The sequence below is a fragment of the Zingiber officinale genome, chromosome 5A, assembly GCF_018446385.1.
Source record: "Zingiber officinale cultivar Zhangliang chromosome 5A, Zo_v1.1, whole genome shotgun sequence".
Classification (NCBI taxonomy): Eukaryota; Viridiplantae; Streptophyta; class Magnoliopsida; order Zingiberales; family Zingiberaceae; genus Zingiber; species Zingiber officinale.
This window is the reverse complement of record NC_055994.1, coordinates 81,769,731-81,788,338: the sequence shown is the minus strand read 5'-3', so window position 1 is coordinate 81,788,338 and position 18,608 is coordinate 81,769,731. Positions and strand designations below refer to the sequence as shown.

The 18,608-nt window shown below is 41.3% G+C and overlaps 4 protein-coding genes and 1 non-coding gene across 6 annotated transcripts; 4 read left to right on the top strand and 1 right to left on the bottom strand.

The window, feature by feature from the left end:
* The first annotated feature begins 2,747 nt into the window (after positions 1-2,747).
* Positions 2,748-6,669, top strand: LOC121980740 (basic transcription factor 3-like). 2 transcript variants are annotated; one of them, XM_042532929.1, is made up of 6 exons: positions 2,748-2,900; positions 4,799-4,886; positions 5,485-5,633; positions 5,725-5,781; positions 6,030-6,068; positions 6,305-6,669. In XM_042532929.1, the coding sequence occupies exons 2-6, from the start codon at positions 4,819-4,821 to the stop codon at positions 6,481-6,483; spliced, it is 492 nt and encodes a 163-aa protein (XP_042388863.1). In that variant the 5' UTR covers positions 2,748-2,900; positions 4,799-4,818; the 3' UTR covers positions 6,484-6,669. The 2 variants fall into 2 exon arrangements, with proteins under 2 accessions (XP_042388863.1, XP_042388864.1); XM_042532930.1 differs by lacking the exon at positions 2,748-2,900 and adding an exon at positions 3,001-3,019.
* Positions 6,670-6,831: 162 nt separating this feature from the next.
* Positions 6,832-11,024, bottom strand: LOC121980739 (ras-related protein RHN1-like). Its single transcript, XM_042532928.1, has 8 exons — positions 10,833-11,024; positions 10,677-10,754; positions 10,402-10,569; positions 10,249-10,297; positions 10,096-10,169; positions 8,534-8,627; positions 7,283-7,383; positions 6,832-7,065 (listed from the first exon to the last, which is right to left on the bottom strand). The coding sequence occupies exons 1-7, from the start codon at positions 10,869-10,871 to the stop codon at positions 7,283-7,285; spliced, it is 603 nt and encodes a 200-aa protein (XP_042388862.1). The 5' UTR covers positions 10,872-11,024; the 3' UTR covers positions 6,832-7,065.
* A 323-nt stretch (positions 11,025-11,347) lies between these two features.
* TRNAH-GUG lies at positions 11,348-11,419 on the top strand. The gene has a single exon. It is a non-coding gene; the product is annotated as a tRNA-His (tRNA).
* A 42-nt stretch (positions 11,420-11,461) lies between these two features.
* LOC121980737 (pentatricopeptide repeat-containing protein At3g16610-like) lies at positions 11,462-14,329 on the top strand. The gene has a single exon (XM_042532926.1). The coding sequence runs from the start codon at positions 11,695-11,697 to the stop codon at positions 14,224-14,226; it is 2,532 nt and encodes an 843-aa protein (XP_042388860.1). The 5' UTR covers positions 11,462-11,694; the 3' UTR covers positions 14,227-14,329.
* Positions 14,330-14,456: 127 nt separating this feature from the next.
* Positions 14,457-17,242, top strand: LOC121980738 (uncharacterized protein At4g15970-like). The gene is made up of 4 exons (XM_042532927.1): positions 14,457-14,798; positions 14,888-15,253; positions 16,354-16,835; positions 16,929-17,242. Exons 1-4 carry the CDS (start codon positions 14,505-14,507, stop codon positions 16,975-16,977), a joined length of 1,191 nt encoding a protein of 396 aa, XP_042388861.1. The 5' UTR covers positions 14,457-14,504; the 3' UTR covers positions 16,978-17,242.
* Positions 17,243-18,608: the final 1,366 nt, after the last annotated feature.

Genomic DNA, 18,608 nt, shown 5'->3' with positions numbered 1-18,608 from the left:
TCTGATAGCATGATAAATTCCCAAGGACTAGGGAAAAGGGAGAAGTAGTTAATGCCTCGGTAACAAGGTCAAGTGAAACCGGATTCTGGTTTAGTCAGTCGGTCCTGAGCCTCCTTCGACTAGACTTGAGGGGCAAACTTGTGATACGGTGCATAATGGTAGGGTTTCGTCAAGGGGACGTGGCAGTCAGAAGTCAAGAGGACGTGACAGTCAAATGTTAAGGGGGCGTGACAATCAAAAGTCAAGGGGATGTGACAGTCAGAAGTCAAGGATACGTGACAGTCAGAAGTCAAGGGGACGTCGTAGTTAGAAGTCCAAGGGGCATGGCAGTCAGAGGTCGAAGGGGCATATCACTCAACAAAAGGGTTATACCTGTTAGAAGCTAATAACCAGTTAATACTCAGTTTGGAGGACCAGATCGGGAATTCAGATCAATTGCTCGGTTGGGAGGACCAGACCTGGAATTTAGATCGATTGCTCAGTCGAGATGATTAGATCGGGAACTCAGACTGATGGCATAAGAAACAGGGAAGAAAGAGCGGAAACTATCTCTACCGGTCTGGTTTTCTCAAGAAGCCCCACATATAAGAACTTGTTGTTGGAACCCCGAGGTGTTTTGATGTGATCAAACAAGTTAAGTTAGGTCCTGCGTTGTTTAACCCTTGTGTCTAAGTGTGCAGGAACTTAGGAACACAGGAAGTCGAGCGGAAGACGCGGCTAGCGAGAAGGACGGCACGGGAGAGAGCCGACGGGCTCGGTGCGTCCGAGGGACGAGGTGTCCGCGGAAGAGTACACCGGTGGACGAGAAGAACGTGCGCGGCGTTCGAGGGACGAGAAACCGGGAAGGAAGGCTGCTCGAGGAGAAGGCCGGAACATGGGTTCGGGTGAGCCCTATTTCGGATGGCCGAGATCACCCAAGCTAGTGGAGCCGGAACAGAAGACCCGGACCGAGACGAGCTGAACCGAAGCGGAGCGACCAGACGGAAAAAGTCAACCAGAGTTGACTTTTGGGGTCCGGGGCGCCCGGAACCATCCGGGGCGCCCGGAATGAGATTTTTGACCAGATCGAGTCAAACTCGATCTGAACGTTGGGGGATAAAGTTTTATCCCCCCAGGGCGCCCGGAACCCTTCCAGGCGCCCCGACCAAGGCTATAAATATAGCCTTGGTCCAGAAGCAAATCAATTAATCAGAACGACGAACTTGTAATCAACTTCTGTGTGCTTTACTTTTCTTCTTGTACGTTCAACGCTGTAAGAGGCTACTCCGCCCAGAGGAGAATCAGATAGTGCGCTTACATTCCTTGGATTAGCAATCCCCTGATTGCAAACCAAGTAAAACTCTGGTGTCTGTTTTTCTTTACTTAGTCTCTTTTATTTATTTATTACAAGTGTTCATTATATAGTTGAAATCCGAGAAAGGTTCGTGTTTTAATTTGTAGGGCAATTCACCCCTCCCCTCTTGCCGGCCTCCAAAGGGACCTACACTTGTCACACCCGGCCATGATACGGTAGACTACTCAGATATATCCAGGTCAGGCTCGTCGACTGCTGGTTGTCAAGAGGTCTTTTGTCCATGCCCGATCAACAAAAACGACAACTGAGTCAGGGAATCATAACCACCTATTAAAGAATAACTGCTGTGTATCAGGGAATATTCTAGCAGTCTGTAACTCGTTGCTAATAGAACCTTCCTTCAACCTATAAGAGGGGGCCACGCGTCACTCACCGCCAGACAACGTCTGACATCCGACATTCCCTGACACTTGTCAGATGCCAGAAGTACGCACTACTATATAAAAAGGGGGGTCATTTCCCTTACGCAGGTGCGCTCACTAATCTTTTCGCATCTGTCTTCTGCTTTGTGCATTTTTTATTGTGTTTCTGGGGAAAAAAGTACCTGACTTGAGCGTCGGAGGGCCTGCTCTGGGGACTTTTTTTCCTGGTTCTTGGTCCCTAACGTGCAGGGTGCTTGTCTGAGTATGTGCAGGACTCGTGTACCATTCTCTTCGTCATCACCCCTCGTCAGTCATCCTCAATAGTACTTTTGGAGAAGCTCGGTCACCTCTCGTCAACATCATTGACAACTCGCCCGACCTCCGTCTGACTCAGATTCTGGACGAGATCAGATAGCATATTTGAATTCCTTGTAACCTCTGAAATCCACAAGAACTGAAATGAGTGCAATCTGAGATCTCTAGGTCCATCAGTGGATTTTCTGAAACCTACTGATGGACCTAGAGAACATCGATTATATCAATTTCAGTTCTGGTGGATTTCTAAAGTTGCAAGGAGTTCGAATATATTATCCATTGTTTTTTTTGGCTTCTCCAAATGTATTAAAATATTATTAAAAATCAATTAAACCTTATAAAATGTTATTTATATATTTGCATGCTTGTAAAAACAGAAAAGAAAGGAGAGGCAAAATAAGAGAAGTTGCATGTATAGAAGAGAGAAAAGAGAAGAAAGAAAGAAATGGTAGAGAAAAAAAATGACAGAAAAAGTCATATTGTCGAGGATAAAATATAAAGTGTATTTAAAAAGTTGCGTCCTTTGGTAAATATCAAATTAGCATGTGTGTTTTTGGTAAATTGAGAAATTTAGGTGTGCTGTTTGTTAAATTGCCAAAGATTTAATGATGGTTCGATTTAATTCACCCGCTCCTTCTCTTTCTTTAATACCAATTCCGCAATTGGTCATCTAGGATGGGTTTGAATGGGGCCTACTGTGTCTGACCAATTGTAGCTACGGTAGTAAAGTTTCTCTACGAATAATTGACGGTCTTCGTCGAAGGCCTAAGGCACCTTATCCGTGTACCCATCGCCTTCCCCAAATCCCAGCCCCTAAAGTCTTCTCGAGCTCCTCCTCCTCTTCCGGCGTCCGCCTCCCAGATCGTATCGTAAGCGCTTCTCTTTTCCTTTTCCCGATATAATCGCTTGCTGAGCTAGGCCGTCGGTTTTATAGTCTCCTGTTCCTTTTGTCGGGATCGATCGATGGAAATCGGGCTTTTGTTCTACAGTACGCTGCTGCTTAAATATTCCATGCCTTGGTTTGTGAGGCTTCAAGATTTGAACTTTGAAGCATTTTCTTTGGGGCTAGCATTCCGCCAGTGGTTCGATATTGTAAACTTGCAGAGTGGAGGACAGTTTTTGTTGGTATTGGTGTTGGATGAAACCAGTAAAGCCAGCCATTGAATTTACATAAGCTCATCGATTTGTTTAGAAGAGAAATAAGGTGTCTAGGATGCTTTGGGTTTAGTTTCAGTTTTTGGTGGGAGGCTTCTCTGAGATTCCAAGTGTTACTAGTTAAGGAAGTGGCTAGAAATAAAAATAATTAAAAAAAATCTATTGAACCATCCAATCTTATGATATTTACTTGTAATTAGGGATCTTAGTGTTACTAGTTAACGAAAGTGAACTTTGAGTGTGTTGGTAAGATGACTTGTTGGCCATTTTGTGTGAGACAACCTGATATGAACTTAAACTTGAGTGGAAATGAATGAAGTTACCACTCAAGGCATCAGGATGCTAAGCACGAAGAACTTGAAGATCATGCGGCCCATGTTTATTGTTTGTGGGTGTTGTAATGAGTAGAGCATGTATGAATGTACGATAGCTTTAGTTGAGAGCTGGTATCTCTAGAGGTTTTGGTTTTTTGTATGCCTTATAACTTAATTGTGTTATTGTTTAAGTCCTCATGTGGACTTATATTTAGAAGTATTGACAGCTACCAATGGTCATAGGGAATCGAAGATAGAGTTCGAAACTCGATCAAATACATGCTTAAGTGGTCTATTTGTCTAAAAGAGGTTTTCCTAGATGTTTCACATAAATGGCTTAGGTCTCGGACCTTGAAGTAGCTCATTTCCAACTAAATTCAGTCGATTGGATTGAGCAGTCAAATGAGAAATCAACTGGAAAAATTTGTGAGTTGACTAGATACTATCCATGGACTAGAAGTCTCTTTGAGTCTACTGTGCTTAGTATTGTTAGCTCCAATGTTTTGATTTTTCACGTTCAACCAACTGAAGCACTTAATCTAATCGACTGGAGGCATCATGTTCATCGTTTTGAGTTGAATGTTGGATCTGGGTATATAAGCTCATTTAAAGGTGTTTGGACCTTAGTGGTACATGGAAAATCTCATTCATTCTGCTCTCAAGTGCCCCAAACAACTCTATGAGTTTGGAATCATCAAGACTCCAAATCATTCAAGTTCCCAAGCTCTAGAAGTGTCCTTGCTTTCACCTTTATGCTAATCTATATTCTCTAGGGCGAGAAGTGAGTTTGTTATCGATCTTTGCTTTCTTTTGTTGGATGGATTTAGTTTAGGATTTTGAATAATCTAAAATACCTCGTTCCCCTTTATTTTTCTGGAGTTGTATGAGTTTGTACTTTGCTTATTCAATTGAGATGAAGTGATTCATGGAATTTATTAACCAAAAGCTAGAGTGTGTTACCTCCTGTCATGCTATTGTTTCTTTTATTAACTAGCTACAATAAACTTGTTAAAGACTTGTGTAATAATACCTGACAGATGTCGTCATGCATATGCTCTTTTGTGATCTGGTCCAGATATGTTTAGATTGAGTTAACTGCCTGAAAATGACCAAAACTATCCTAGCATTTCTATTTGACTGGATTTGTCCATGTTTACATATCCTTTGCTTTCATAATGTTTATGCTTCCTATCTGAGTAAAGATATTTGTTTTTAATCTAATTATGTTCTCGCATGGTTACTATGTGCCTGATCCAGTTTTGATCCTGACTCAAAAAACATATTCTTTCATAATGCAGATTTTGAGTGAACATTCCAGATGAATCGAGAGAAGCTCATGAAGATGGCAGGCGCCGTCCGCACTGGTGGAAAAGGCAGTATGCGCAGGTTCTAGAATATAAAGTGTCTATTATGTTCAATCCCTTTTACTAATCTTGTGGCACACAAACTTAGATCAATTCACCTGGAAAAGCCCTATATTTTCATGATCATGATATTGCCAGTTTTAAACTCTTTTCCCCTTGACCACTTTTCTTCTATACTCGCGTTGAAGTTAATATTTTTGGAAAAGCATCATTTCTGAATAATCTGTTAGCACCGGGTTATGGTTAATTTTGACATTCTAACTTTGTTAGTTTTCCTTGTGTGTTGAACGAGAGTATGTATTCTATGACACGTTTGGACAGTATCTTATCATTCCAAGATTCACTACGCTAACTGTATTCAATTTCTCTGAATAATAGGAATTCACTCAATCATAGAGATTTAGCATTCTACTTGCCAAGTGGTTGTGTTCCTATCATCTCAACTTTATTATTGTAGTTACTTTCATTCAGTGACAAGAAAGTTAACTTAAATTTCATCCACTTCTCAGTAAAGATATCAGAAGATATATGGACTCGTTCTTCAGTGTGTTCAATCATCTAGTTGCTTGGAACATTTCTGATAAATTTATTTGCTGATCTTCAACTTTCACTCTTGCTAGGAAGAAGAAGGCAGTTCACAAGACTCCGACTACGGATGACAAAAGGCTCCAAAGCACTTTGAAAAGAATTGGAGTAAATACTATACCTGCTATCGAAGAAGTCAACATCTTCAAAGATGATGTTGTCATCCAGTTTCTTAATCCCAAAGGTACATAAAATTCATGTTGCTCTTAGTAGTAAACTCGTTATGTCATATAGTAAAATATTTTTCTAATAGCCCATTTTTGTTTCCTGTATAGTGCAAGCTTCCATTGCAGCCAATACATGGGTGGTTAGCGGTTCTCCGCAGACTAAGAGTACATTCGTATACTCCATTTTTGACTGTTTGTGCTCGACTTGTATATTTTCTTCCGGGTCAAAGAAAATGTCAAAATGAACATTCTTTTCTTTTCTGGTACTGCTACTCTTATACTCCATCCCCAGACTGGAAGTAGTGAATAGCTTAGTTGAAAATGGGGTGCTCCTTTAGTCATGGTTTAACATAACAATTGCTTGTTAAGTACACTTATACATTGTTTTCGATAATGATTTAATTTGGTGACAGGGCTTCAAGACTTGCTTCCTTCGATCATCAACCAACTTGGTATGCATTATTTAGCTTACGTGATATATATATGTTGTTTTTTTTTCCTGCAAAATACGCCATTTGCTCTATAATACATACTCAAAGTTGAGTGTATCAGTCTAATATGTTACTAGTTACACACTCCTTTAGCTTGCTTCTGTAGGTTTGATATGACATATTTCAGCAACATCTTCCTGGACCAAACTATTTTTAGTTTTTAAGCAGCTGCGCATCGTTTGTGTTTTTGCTTTCAGGCCCTGATAATTTAGAGAACTTGAGGCGGATTGCAGAACAGTTCCAGAAACAAGCATCTAGCTCTGCTGCTGCTTCTGGCTATGCAAAGGGTGAAGATGATGACGAGGATGTCCCGGAGCTTGTTCCTGGAGAGACATTTGAGGCAGCTGCCGAGGAGAAACAAGCTCCGCAGACTTGAGACCCAAGAGCAGTTTTATTAGTCAGCACTCAACACTCTTGTAACGTTGCTTTATGATGATTTTATGAATCATCTACTCCAGATTTTTATTAGCAAAACAGTTCTGTTGAGATCGTGTTCCCTTTCTTGCTTGAGATGTACTGAGTGTATGAGTTCATATGAAGATATGCAGTTTGTTCTTTCTAATCTGGCAAACAGTCAAAGTTCGAAAGTGAATCAATACAATCTCGTTCAGACATCTCCCCAATTATCTTATTTCTTGGTCCAGATGCATTTGCTACTTTGCTCCCACATTACACCGCAAGAGGATAAAAAAACAAACATACTAGTGATCCACACAGATCCATATAACCGAGCACATTAACTATACAAGTATCATAATCAAGCTGAGATCAACAAAGAACATAATAATGCAAATTTACAGGGTCTACAAACTTGCAGAGAGGGGATATGAAACAGGATAATCCAGTAGCACATTGTTTTTTTTTTGTTTTTTGTTTTAAAATCTTGAACTTCATGACGACTCCTCGTTGCACATCCAGGGATTTAATTAACTTCACTTATCAACAAACGACAGGCAACCTGCAAAGATAACTGGAGGCTTTATAAAGGGGCATAGTGCTGAGATATAATTAACAGGAAGAACTGACACTTGATAATTCATGTGGATGAGGTTTTGTCAATAAAACTAAAAAATGATGTAAAATTAAATATCCTTTTAAAATTGATACACTGGTTTTACATATTTTATTCCATGACCTGACACAAAGATGATTCATGAAATACAAAATGTTCGCACCTAAGAACAACAAGCTGAAGTGGTCGATCTTTCAGCTGGTCTATCTGAAAGAACCATTCCTGCTGGCTGTTGCGCTGGTTGAGCCCGAGGTAATCTTCTTGCTGTGACATAAAGGATAAAAAAAAATGATATAGAGAAATATAAAGTCCTCTGAACATTAATACAGGTGTAAGACTTAAAAAACTATTATAAAGCACCTAGAAAATTCAATCACTAGAATTTTGAATCAAGTACATTATGTATGTTTAAGAATTATAAACATAGCCAAAGTTGGAACTACAATAGGATGAATTTAAGGAAAATAGACTAGATCAGTGGAGCAATATAAACATACAAGTTTTTCTCCTTTGAAGACCCAACATAAGTGATCAATGAGTAGAGTTAATCAAATTTGTTCCAAGACGTTTTGCTAAAAATTAAACCTAGCTGATGATTGTAAGAACATAAATGTTCAAAGGCATGGCTTTTTGCAACTATTTCAGGATTTAATTTTCTCTTTGTAATGGATTTGGGATTTGGTTGCTGTTTTGTTTCAGGCAGTGGGACTTTTCAGGCTTAATCATCTCTCAAAGTTATTGATATACATATGAAATATCACCCAAGAAAATTATAGGAAGGAGAAACATCATTCTGATTTCTGATTGTCAAAATTTAAATTGCTATCATGATTTTGCAGGGTAAATATCTTAGACCTCGTAAGAAATATAGTAAACAGACTTTCATATTTTGAGACTCTGAAATGCTGGTCTTACATTGATAGGTGAAATGTCTACCTTGGGTCATTCACTCGGGAAGAGTAAATATGAAAGTTAACTTGATGAGGAAAGGGGTTGTCTTGCCTGATTCAGTCTGTGTGCTATGGGATGCTGAAAACGAGTCTCATGAAGAAACTATACATAATATATTTTACCAACTAAGGGTAGCTAAAAGGGGGTGGAATATCTGAAGAATAAGCTAGGCGTTCAGATTATCGAACCTTTTTCAGCTAAATGGTGGTGAGACTAGAACATAAGCACAGCTAGGAGGCTGACCTCAATAGGAAGTGTAGCTATCCAAGGTTGGTTCTCGGTTACGATGTGCAAAGATTAAAAAAAAAAAAGTGATATGAGTCCGGACATCCATTAATTATCAAGAATAATGAGTTCGATTCTCACCTCAATTTACATAAACCAATCTTATTTAATGGTTGCATGCCATATACTAACAATCTCATTCATCACAAGTAGAAAGAACAGATAAGAAATATTATACCTATTTCATAGAATATGTCATTCACATTGATGGCAGTTTTAGCAGAGGTTTCCATGAAGAAAAGACCATTCTCCTCAGCATATGCCTTGGCTTCCTGCAATGCAAAGAAGAAAAGCCTTTGTGACATGTTTTATGAATGCAAGTTAATAAACTTGTAGCTGACCAAGAATTTGAGAAAATTTTGTAGATTGAACACATAAAACGAAGCATACTTTTTTTTAAATAAAAATAATTATGAAAATAGCAAATGCACTGGGTTCCTGCACATAAAAAAGGGGAAAGCAGTCATGAAAAGTTCATGCAAATGACAATACCCACTTCATGGGACAAAACCTGTAAGTTACACAAATAAATTAAACAATTCCAAATAAATATTGATGTAACTACCTTACTGGTTACTTATAATGAGAAACAACAAAACTGTTGAGTTCTAAATATCAACAATGTTACAAAATCTGAACAGGTCACACATCTATTGCACAATTGAAAGGTATTTACCTATAAAAGCATGTATTAGCATCCCCTTGAGGGTTTACCATCTTAAAACAATCTCATTTTTCTAATTCCCAAAGAGAATTTTCGTTACCAGTCAATTAAGTTAGGAGAACTGATAAGGTGATCAGCTTAATCTCATGTTCTAGACCCTGCATCTTCTGCATGTGAACTGATGCGCTAAAAAAAGACTATAATACATTGAATGACTACAAAAGATCTAAAATCCAAATGATTTCAGTCTCTTCTACAGGAAGCTGCATTACATCCATGCCAAGTAAACTGCCCACCAAATACAAAGAAGAGTAGATGTTGGATAGACAAATAAGTAGTGGTGAATTACAACAAATACTAGTGTTAGCTAAGATGAATGTTTTCAGATAAAAAAAGAATGCTCTGGTCACAGCATTAATCCAACTCAATCGCATGGAGGAGTTGGTTGTTGTAATTTGTTAAAGCTGCTTGTTGAATCTTTAGCTGACTTGAAACAGTTTTCTTAGGATAATCAGGAAAAAAGTTATGCAGTGTATTTTGTACTTAACCATCAAATATAGGATAGATGAACGAGGGAATCCTGTATACAATGGTTTTTAGCAGCAAGGCAATCAAGGGAATGCATATTCATAACCGAGAAGGAAGTTTAGCAGTTCTTAGTTTGGCTAATAATCCATGGTTGCCTCAACACCAATAGTCATTTTTTTATACCTTCAATTTTGTTGTTGACTAAAAAAGAACTAAAAGTTATGGAACAAAATCCACAAGTAAATTAAGTGAAATTATAGGCAAAGAAATGGTTTCCAATTTTTAGTTGCTCCATTATATGGAGTTGAGTAGTAAAACTACAAAATAAGTGCATCAGTTGCTGCGAGCAAGTTTAGACAGAGTCAAACTTGCCAAGAATTACTACACATAACACTGAAATAGTACCGTTGGATGTAAAAATATAGAGCATAAATAGTCAGACTGCTGCGCTAAAGGTTCAATCAACAAGAGAGGGCAGTTATCTTGCCAATGTAATCGTAAAATCGAGCTTAATTAGAATTACTAGTAGGCAAAAAACTAAAACTTGCCTCCGTTGGGACCTCCCTTTTCTCCTCCAAATCACATTTATTCCCAGCAAGAGCAGTCACCATGTCAGGATTACCTAGAATTGAGTATCCTTATTAGATTAAACGGGCAATGAATCCAACTGGCAAGCTCAAAAGATTCTATCTTGAGCTTACCTTGTTTCTGAAGCTCTTGAACCCATTTCTTAGCCTTCTCAAATGAATCCTAAACTCATAAGAGAGAAAATAAAGTTACGAAGCCAGGAACAGAAAGAGAGGGGAAAAAAACAGGACTTTTATCCAGTGAAAGAATCAAAACACAGCACCTACCATTCTTGATATATCATACACAATTATCGCGGCTGCTGCTCCTCTATAATACATGGGCGCTAAGCTATGATACCTCTCCTGTCCCGCGGTGTCCCAAATCTCAAGCTTTACTGTGGCATCGCTCACCGCCAACGTCTGTGAGAAAAAGGCCGCCCCGATCGTGGACTCCTGTAACCAGATAATAAACCCATCCATAAAAAGTCCAGCTTTCAACTCTAAAAAGTCGAAACTCCACATTAGTTTCACCGAAGAAAAGAGAGAAAAGCAAACAGAACCTGGAATTCAAGGAATTGACCCTTGACGAATCGAAGAACGAGGCTCGACTTCCCGGCGCCCATGTCGCCCAGCAAGACCTACGATAGAAGGAGATCCGCGTTTTAGGTGGGAGGATAGGGTACAGAAAGATTGGGGGGATCGGACAGTTGACTCACGAGCTTGGCGTTAATGCTGTTTTTACCGATCGTTGCCATGGGAGCGGAGGGGAAGAAGAAGAGCTTCGATTGGATCGAAACGAATCGCCTCGCAATCGCCGATGGGATTCGAAACAATCACGCACGGAAGAAGCCGCGGTGACTAGGTAGACGAAGAGCCGGTGAGCAGACGCGTTCGATTAGGTTAATTTGCTTGTTTTAATACGTACGGCGAGGTAGAAGAGTATGATTCGTGGAGAAATGCCAAGGTAGATCTGCTGTTTATCTTATAACAGAATCAGGATTCTCAACTCGATTGTATCAGCTGACAAATAAGAACCCTTGACATTGACGTCTACCGCAGCAGGCTGAATCGTAAATCACCCGAGTCAGAGGATCCGAACTTGTCTTTTGTGTGCGGTTCCACGTCATCATGATGCAATTTTATTTTATTTGCTTCTGTATAAATCATTTTTCACTCTTAAACAATATATTTAATTCCTTTTAATATAAGTTTACAAGCCAATTCACATCATGTGGCTGTAGTTTAGTGGTAAGAATTCTACGTTGTGGCCGTAGAGACCTGGGCTCGAATCCCAGCAGCCACACACTTTTTATTTTTTTTAAAAAAAATTTTTTTCTCTTCTGAAGACACAACAATTGATTTTTAGTCAAGTTAACATTACACAAGTCAACGCAGCTTCTTCATCGCCAACCACCTTCTGCAAGAGAGCGACGGCGGGCGGCCACATCTCCGGCGACGCCATCACCAACCCGGTTTTCGTCGTAGAAATGAGCCTGGGCTAGCCCTAATTGGGTCGGGCCTAGTTTAGCAGTGTACTTATATACCTTCAATATATAACGGCCAAATCCTGACCGAGAGATGCTGTCATCGACGTGCTGCTACAACCTTATACCTTACAGAACTCTCCTCCTTCCCCGCCGCCATGGCGCTCAGTTTCACACAAAATCCACTGCCCGATCTCTCTTTCCTCGTCCTTCGAGACCTCCAGTCCATCGCCCCCTCAAGCAATTCCAGCCGCCTCAATTTGCCGCCGTCGACGGCAACGCCTACACCAAAATTCTGGATTCTTGCATTCGTTTCAAACTGCTCGAAGACGGCAAAGAGATCCATCGCCGGATCATCAGTCACAGGTATTTCGCCGGAAACTATTCTCTTCTCGAAAAGATTGTTCAGATGTACATATCATGCGGCGAGATCGAGTCTGCCCGTCTCGCGTTCGACGATTTGCCGCAACCAAGTGTCTTCCTGTGGAACGCCATGATCAGGGCTTACGCTTGGAATGGGCCCTTTGGTCGTGCCGTTGAGCTATACCAGAGAATGCTCGATACAGGAATCGAGCCGAACAAGTTCACATTTCCGTTTGTCTTGAAGGCATGTTCGGCTCTGGAGGCGCTTGCGGATGGAATTCTGATACACGAGCACGCCAAGAAGGCAGGGCTGGAACTGGATGTGTATGTGTCTACTGCTTTGCTCGACATGTATTTGAAATGTGGCTGCTTAGAGGATGCACACGAGGTGTTCTGCAGAATGCCCCAAAAAGATGTTGTTGCATGGAACGCTTTGGTCTCTGGTTACGCACTGAATGGGAGGTACCAAGAAGCAGTTCATTGTCTTCTTCAAATGCAACGGACAGGAAACATACCGAACCCTTCCACAATAGTGGCCCTCCTACCTATCGTCGGCCAAGCGAAGGCCCTGATACAAGGAAAAAGTATCCATGCATTCTGTATCAGAAGACGAATCGACAAAGACGATGTTCTGGTTAATACAGCATTGCTGGACATGTATGGAAAATCCGAGTGCTTGGTTCTTGCTCGTAGAATATTCGACAGCATGAGCTTCAGGAACGAGGTGACATGGAGTGCGATGATCGGAGGCTACACTCTGTGTGGCAGGATGGCGGAGGCACTGCAAATTTTCAGGATGATGCTGCGCGAGGGATCGCTCTTCGCGGGGCCAACCTCTCTCGCGATCATTCTGCGGGCTTGCGCAAACTTCTCTGATTTCGAGAGCGGTCGACTAATACATAATTACTTGGTGAAGTCTGGCCTTCTTCTGCACGTAACAGCAGCAAACTCTCTGCTTTCAATGTACGCTAAAGTCGGAACTGTCGAAGATGCAATTCGTTTCTTCGATGAGATGAGCGTAAAGGACACGGTGTCTTACAGTGCTATAATATCGGGGTGCGTCAAAAATGGGAACGCTGAAGAAGCTCTTGATGTTTTCAGAGACATGGCGTCGTCGTCTTCTCCCTGCATCGACATTGACGCTGCGACCATGATCGGTGTGATTCCTGCTTGCTCTCACTTGGCTGCCCTGCAGCACGGGAAATGCAGTCATGCTTACATAATCTCTCACGGGCTCACCTCAGATTCCTCCGTTTGCAATGCTCTGATAGACATGTACGCGAAGTGCGGGCGAATTGACGCGGCACGGAGAGTGTTCGATACAATGCCGAAGCGAGACACTGTCTCATGGAACACCATCATCGCTGCCTACGGAATCCATGGGCTGGGTGATGAATCTGTCTCACTGTTCTTGAAGATGGAGTCTGCAGGTTTAGCGCCCGACGATGTCACATTCATTTGCCTCTTATCTGCTTGCAGTCATTCGGGGCTCGTGAGCAAAGGGAAACGCTGGTTTCTCGCAATGCAGGAGACGTACAAAATTGTTCCCAGGATGGAGCACTTCATCTGCATGGTCGATCTCCTGGGCCGCGGGGGCTTGTTGAACGAAGGCTACGGCTTCATCGAACGAATGCCTTTCGAGGCCGATGTTCGTGTCTGGGGAGCCTTGCTCGGCGCTTGCCGAATTCATAAAAATATCGAGCTAGGGGAAGAAGTGTCAAGGATGATCCACAAGCTCGGGCCCGAAGGCACGGGGAGTTTTGTCGTCCTGTCTAACTTATACAGCGCGACGGGGAGGTTCAGTGAGGCCGCACAAGTTAGAATAGCTCAGAAGGCAAAGGGATACGCTAAGAGCCCCGGATGTAGTTGGGTAGAGATTGCCGGCGTCGTGCATGCTTTCGTAGGGGGTGACCGATCGCATCCACAATCGTCGAGTATCTACCGAAAGTTGGAGGAATTGTTCGTCGAAATGAGGAGGTTGGGATACAGGGCCGACACGAGTTGCGCCCTGCACGACGTAGAGGAGGAGGAGAAAGAGCACGCCCTCGTTTACCACAGCGAGAAATTAGCGGTAGCATTTGCGCTTCTTCAATCGGGAGATCGTCAAACTATCCTCATTACGAAGAACCTGCGGGTGTGCGGAGATTGCCACAATGCATTCAAGTACATCGCCTTAGCTACGAACAGAACAATTACTCTACGAGACGCTAACCGATTCCACCATTTCAAGGAGGGAGTGTGCAACTGTAGAGATTTTTGGTAGTGAGCAAAGAATGTCCTCTGATTCCAAATATATTTATAATAAATAATGTTTAATTTAAATGTGAATTTAACATGCCCAACGACAATATTAATTTCCAGATTCCGTAATCACCTAACGATCCATTATTAATTCGGACCGGTGCGAGTCAGGTTTGTTTGGCCGGTCGGTTCTCCGGCCTGATTGGAAAGGCCAACCGACATCGAGCGCCATGATTAAACCTTGTCATCTGCCGATATGTCTTCTTACATGTGGACGTGGTTGTCCTCGCACCAACGGCGATGAAGCCTTCGTCTGCGCAGGGAATCAAAGCGGCGGACGGCTTCCTCCACCGGTGGCTGCCCCCGCTGCTCTTTGTGGGGGTTGTCGCCCTTTCGGTCACCCTCCTCTACCGCGCCACCGCGCCTGTGGTTTTCGTTTCCTCGACCTCCCGCCGAGTCGATTTCATCCATGCTTATCCTGTCGTCCCGAAGCAGCAGCTGGCGGCGTCCGTTCCGCCTCCGAGTTTATATCCCCCGCCGGAGCTGCAGTATGAACCGGCGAGCTCTGCTCCTGCTGTTCCGCAGGATGCGACAGTGAGTGTTGCCTCTGTTTTTTTTTCCCCTCCCAGAAAAGAAAGACACCTTTTTAGGGTTCCGACGAAATGGCGATACTGCGATGACAGGAAAGCCAGGAAATGAGGTTGGAGAGGGTCCTGAAAGCGGCTGCTACCGCGGACAACGCGGTGATAATAACCTCCTTGAATGCGTTCTGGTCCACGCCCGGATCTGTACTGGACGTGTTCCTGGAGAGCTTCCGCATCGGGAACGGGACAAGAGAGCTGCTGAACCACCTGGTCATCGTCGCCGTGGACGACAAGGCATACGAGCGGTGCGTCGCCGTGCACCGACACTGCTTAGACTTCAAGGTCGAGGGGGTAGACTTCTCCGCCGAGAAGGTGTTCAACTCGCCCGAATACTTAGACATGATGTGGGCGCGGCTCGATTTCCTGCGCCTGGTGCTGGAGAAAGGCTTCGACTTCGTCTTCTCGGTGAGATCAACGACCTCTCCATCGACGGATCCGCCATTTGCGGCAACTTTTAGCAAAGAAAAAAAAAACATACTTTTCATTTATCTTTTACCATCCAAACATTCTTTACTTGCAGCTGCTTCCAATATTCATACCTACCTGCCTATGCAATCAAAACATATCTATCCATTAAACAACAAAAACAAAAATCTATGATCATTTCATGTCGGCAAAACAGAAATTGTTTTATATTGATCATTAGTGTTAATTACTGAATCCATCATGTACTTAAGATTTGGGTGTTTAACAAATCTAATAGTGGGTCCGAATGTAATGAGACATCAGTGTCATATGCATCCTTCATACTTGCAAATTGATAAAGCAACACAGAAAATGAATGCCACAAGGCCCCACTGGAAGACCAGATAAGGGTTCTTATTTGAGCTTATACTTAACCATCTGTTACTTCGTGCATTTTCTGTCATTAAAAGCCTCAATCATGGGGTCGATTAATCATGTTCTTTCTTCAAGCTTTACAGAGCATCAAAAGCTGTCATTGTTTATAACACTCCCTTTGGGGGTGGGGGAGGGAGGTGGGACTTGCATATTACCAGATTCTCTTACTTTATTTTGTTAAATTGCAGTTAACTGATAACCTGTAGAACCATTATCTATTGTATGATTCAAAGTTCTTAGTAGATATATATGCTGAGTATATATGTTTTAGCATGAGTTACCATTCAAAAAGATTGAAGAAGCATTTGACTCAAGCTAAAGCTAAATAAATAAATGTCGATTAACAGGGATATTGTCTTCTTGATATGGAAAAAGAAACAGTTTAGAGAAGGATCTAAACATAGAGAAGAGGTTCAAGTGGTTATAACAAATTCAAACTAGCCTTGTTTCTTGGGAGATATCCTATAAAAAATTGGAAAGATACTAAGAAGATTTGCATGGTCCCTTTTGTTAATACTTGTTCATAGAGAAGTTCAAACTAGTCTTTATATAATTGTATGTATTGCTTTTGATCATTCAGCCGAGACATATTTTGTTGTTTCATAGTTAGAACATCTTTGCCTGACACTGAAACAAAATCAACTGAATTGCTGGTTTTTCTGCAGGATGTAGATATAATGTGGTTCAGAAATCCATTCCCCTATTTCTATTCAGATGGAGACTTCCAGATATCCTGTGACCGATTCAAGGGTGATCCTACCGATCTAAAGAACTCGCCAAACAATGGATTCAATTATGCAAGATCCAACAACAGAACCATAGAATTTTTCAAATATTGGTACTCCTCGCGTGCCAGATTTCCTGGTGTTCATGAGCAGAATGTACTTAACATTATCAAGTTCGACCAACATATCCGAGACATAGGTGTGAAATTAAGATTCCTCAGCACAGAGCGCTTTGGAGGGTTCTGTGAGCCAAGTAGAAACTTCAATAAGGTCTGCACGATGCACGCAAACTGCTGCATTGGCTTGCGCAGAAAGATTAATGATCTAAGAGCAATGCTTGATGATTGGAGGAACTTCACATCTCTGCCACCTGATGTAAGGATATCTAGCAATTTCAAATGGAGTGTACCTCAAACTTGTAGGTAAACTTCAAATCCCTGGTGATTCTGCCATGATGTTGGATTTCTATCTTCCTGATTCTTTTCTCTTACGCTTAAATACATTTTGGATTGCAGAATACCACCAGGTTTCTTCAGTAAGAAGGAAAAAACCCCTCAAGTTTAAGATTATGTTGATAGCATTCCTTCTCCTATCATCTCCAGGAGATAAAAGTAAAAGAAAAAACAAGAAGCATTCGATATGGCAATCTTTTCCTACATGAATACTACAACAATCAGACTTTGGAATCAGGAGATTTGTAAGATCATCTGAGTTATGTGTTGTTCATCATATTGACAACTGGAGATGCTGATGCCAAATATTTCTGTATCCTTTGCCCATGTTCTGTCTCGTTATTTGCAGACATAATATTATTTATTCATTATTGTTATTGTTGTTGGATCGTCGAATTTTCCATTATTAATTGATGAACTTTATGTGAGAAGTTCGAAAAAGAAAAGAGACGAAGAAGAAGAGGCGGCGTTGTAAAGAATATGGAGTATTATTCAGATTAGGTTTTGTTATACATCCCTAACATATATATATACCACAGGTATATAACAATACACATGACAGCTTAAATAAATAAAACAAAAGAATAAAACTTATTCTATACTTTATCATCCCCCTTCAAACTTACGGGTCTATGAAGAACATTAAGTTTAGAACGTAAGGAGAGAAATTTGAAAGTCGGCAGACTTTTGGTCAACGTATCCGCAAGCTGATCAGACGAGCGAGTGTATTGAATAAGTAGAGTTTGTGCTGTAACACGTTCCCTAACAAAATGATAATCAATTTCAACGTGCTTGGTTCTGGCATGCAAGATCGGATTTGCAGAGAGGGAGATCATGCTTATATTATCACAAAGAATACACGGTAAAGAATCCAAAGGAACAAGAAGCTCACGAAGCAAATATTTCAACCAGGCAATTTCAGCAGCTATATTAGCAACAACACGATATTCTGATTCAGTACTAAAATGTGACACAACCTTTTGCTTCGAAGAAGCCCATGAAACAAGATTACCTCAAAAAAAAAAATGCAATAGCCACTTGTATTACGACGATCATCCAGACAAGAAGCCCAATCAGCATCAGTATCACACACCAAAGATGGAGAGGAAATTGGAGAAATAGATAAACCATGGTACAAGGTTCCATGCAAATACCTCAAGATACGCTTAACAGCTTGTCAATGAGAGATAGTAGGGGAATGCATGAACTAACATACTTTATTTACAGCAAAAGATAGATTAGGACGTGTCAGTGTGCAATACTGAAGAGCACCAACAATGCTGCGATAGTCTGAGCCATCTTCTAAGGGAACACCATCATATAGAGACAAGGAAGCAGTGGAAGGCATAGGAGTATCAGATGGTTTGGAGTCAAACATGTCATTTTTCTTCAAAAGATCCGTAATATATTTTGTTTGACTAAGATGCAAACTCATATCAGAGTGATGTACTTTAATACCCAAAAAATAATGCAATTGTCCAAGATCCTTCACAGTAAACTGTTTATTAAGAAAACCAATCAAGGAATTAATAAGACTCTGTGTGCTACTAGTAATAATGATATCATCGACATAGACAAGCACAATAAGAATACCACGGCTTGAAGAGAAGAAAAATAACGAGGTATCAGCCTTAGAACCAGAAAACCCCCAATTCAGAAGTGTTTGACTAAGTTTTGTAAATCATGCACGAGGCGATTGTTTTAATCCATACAATGATTTATGTTGTTTACACACCATATCGG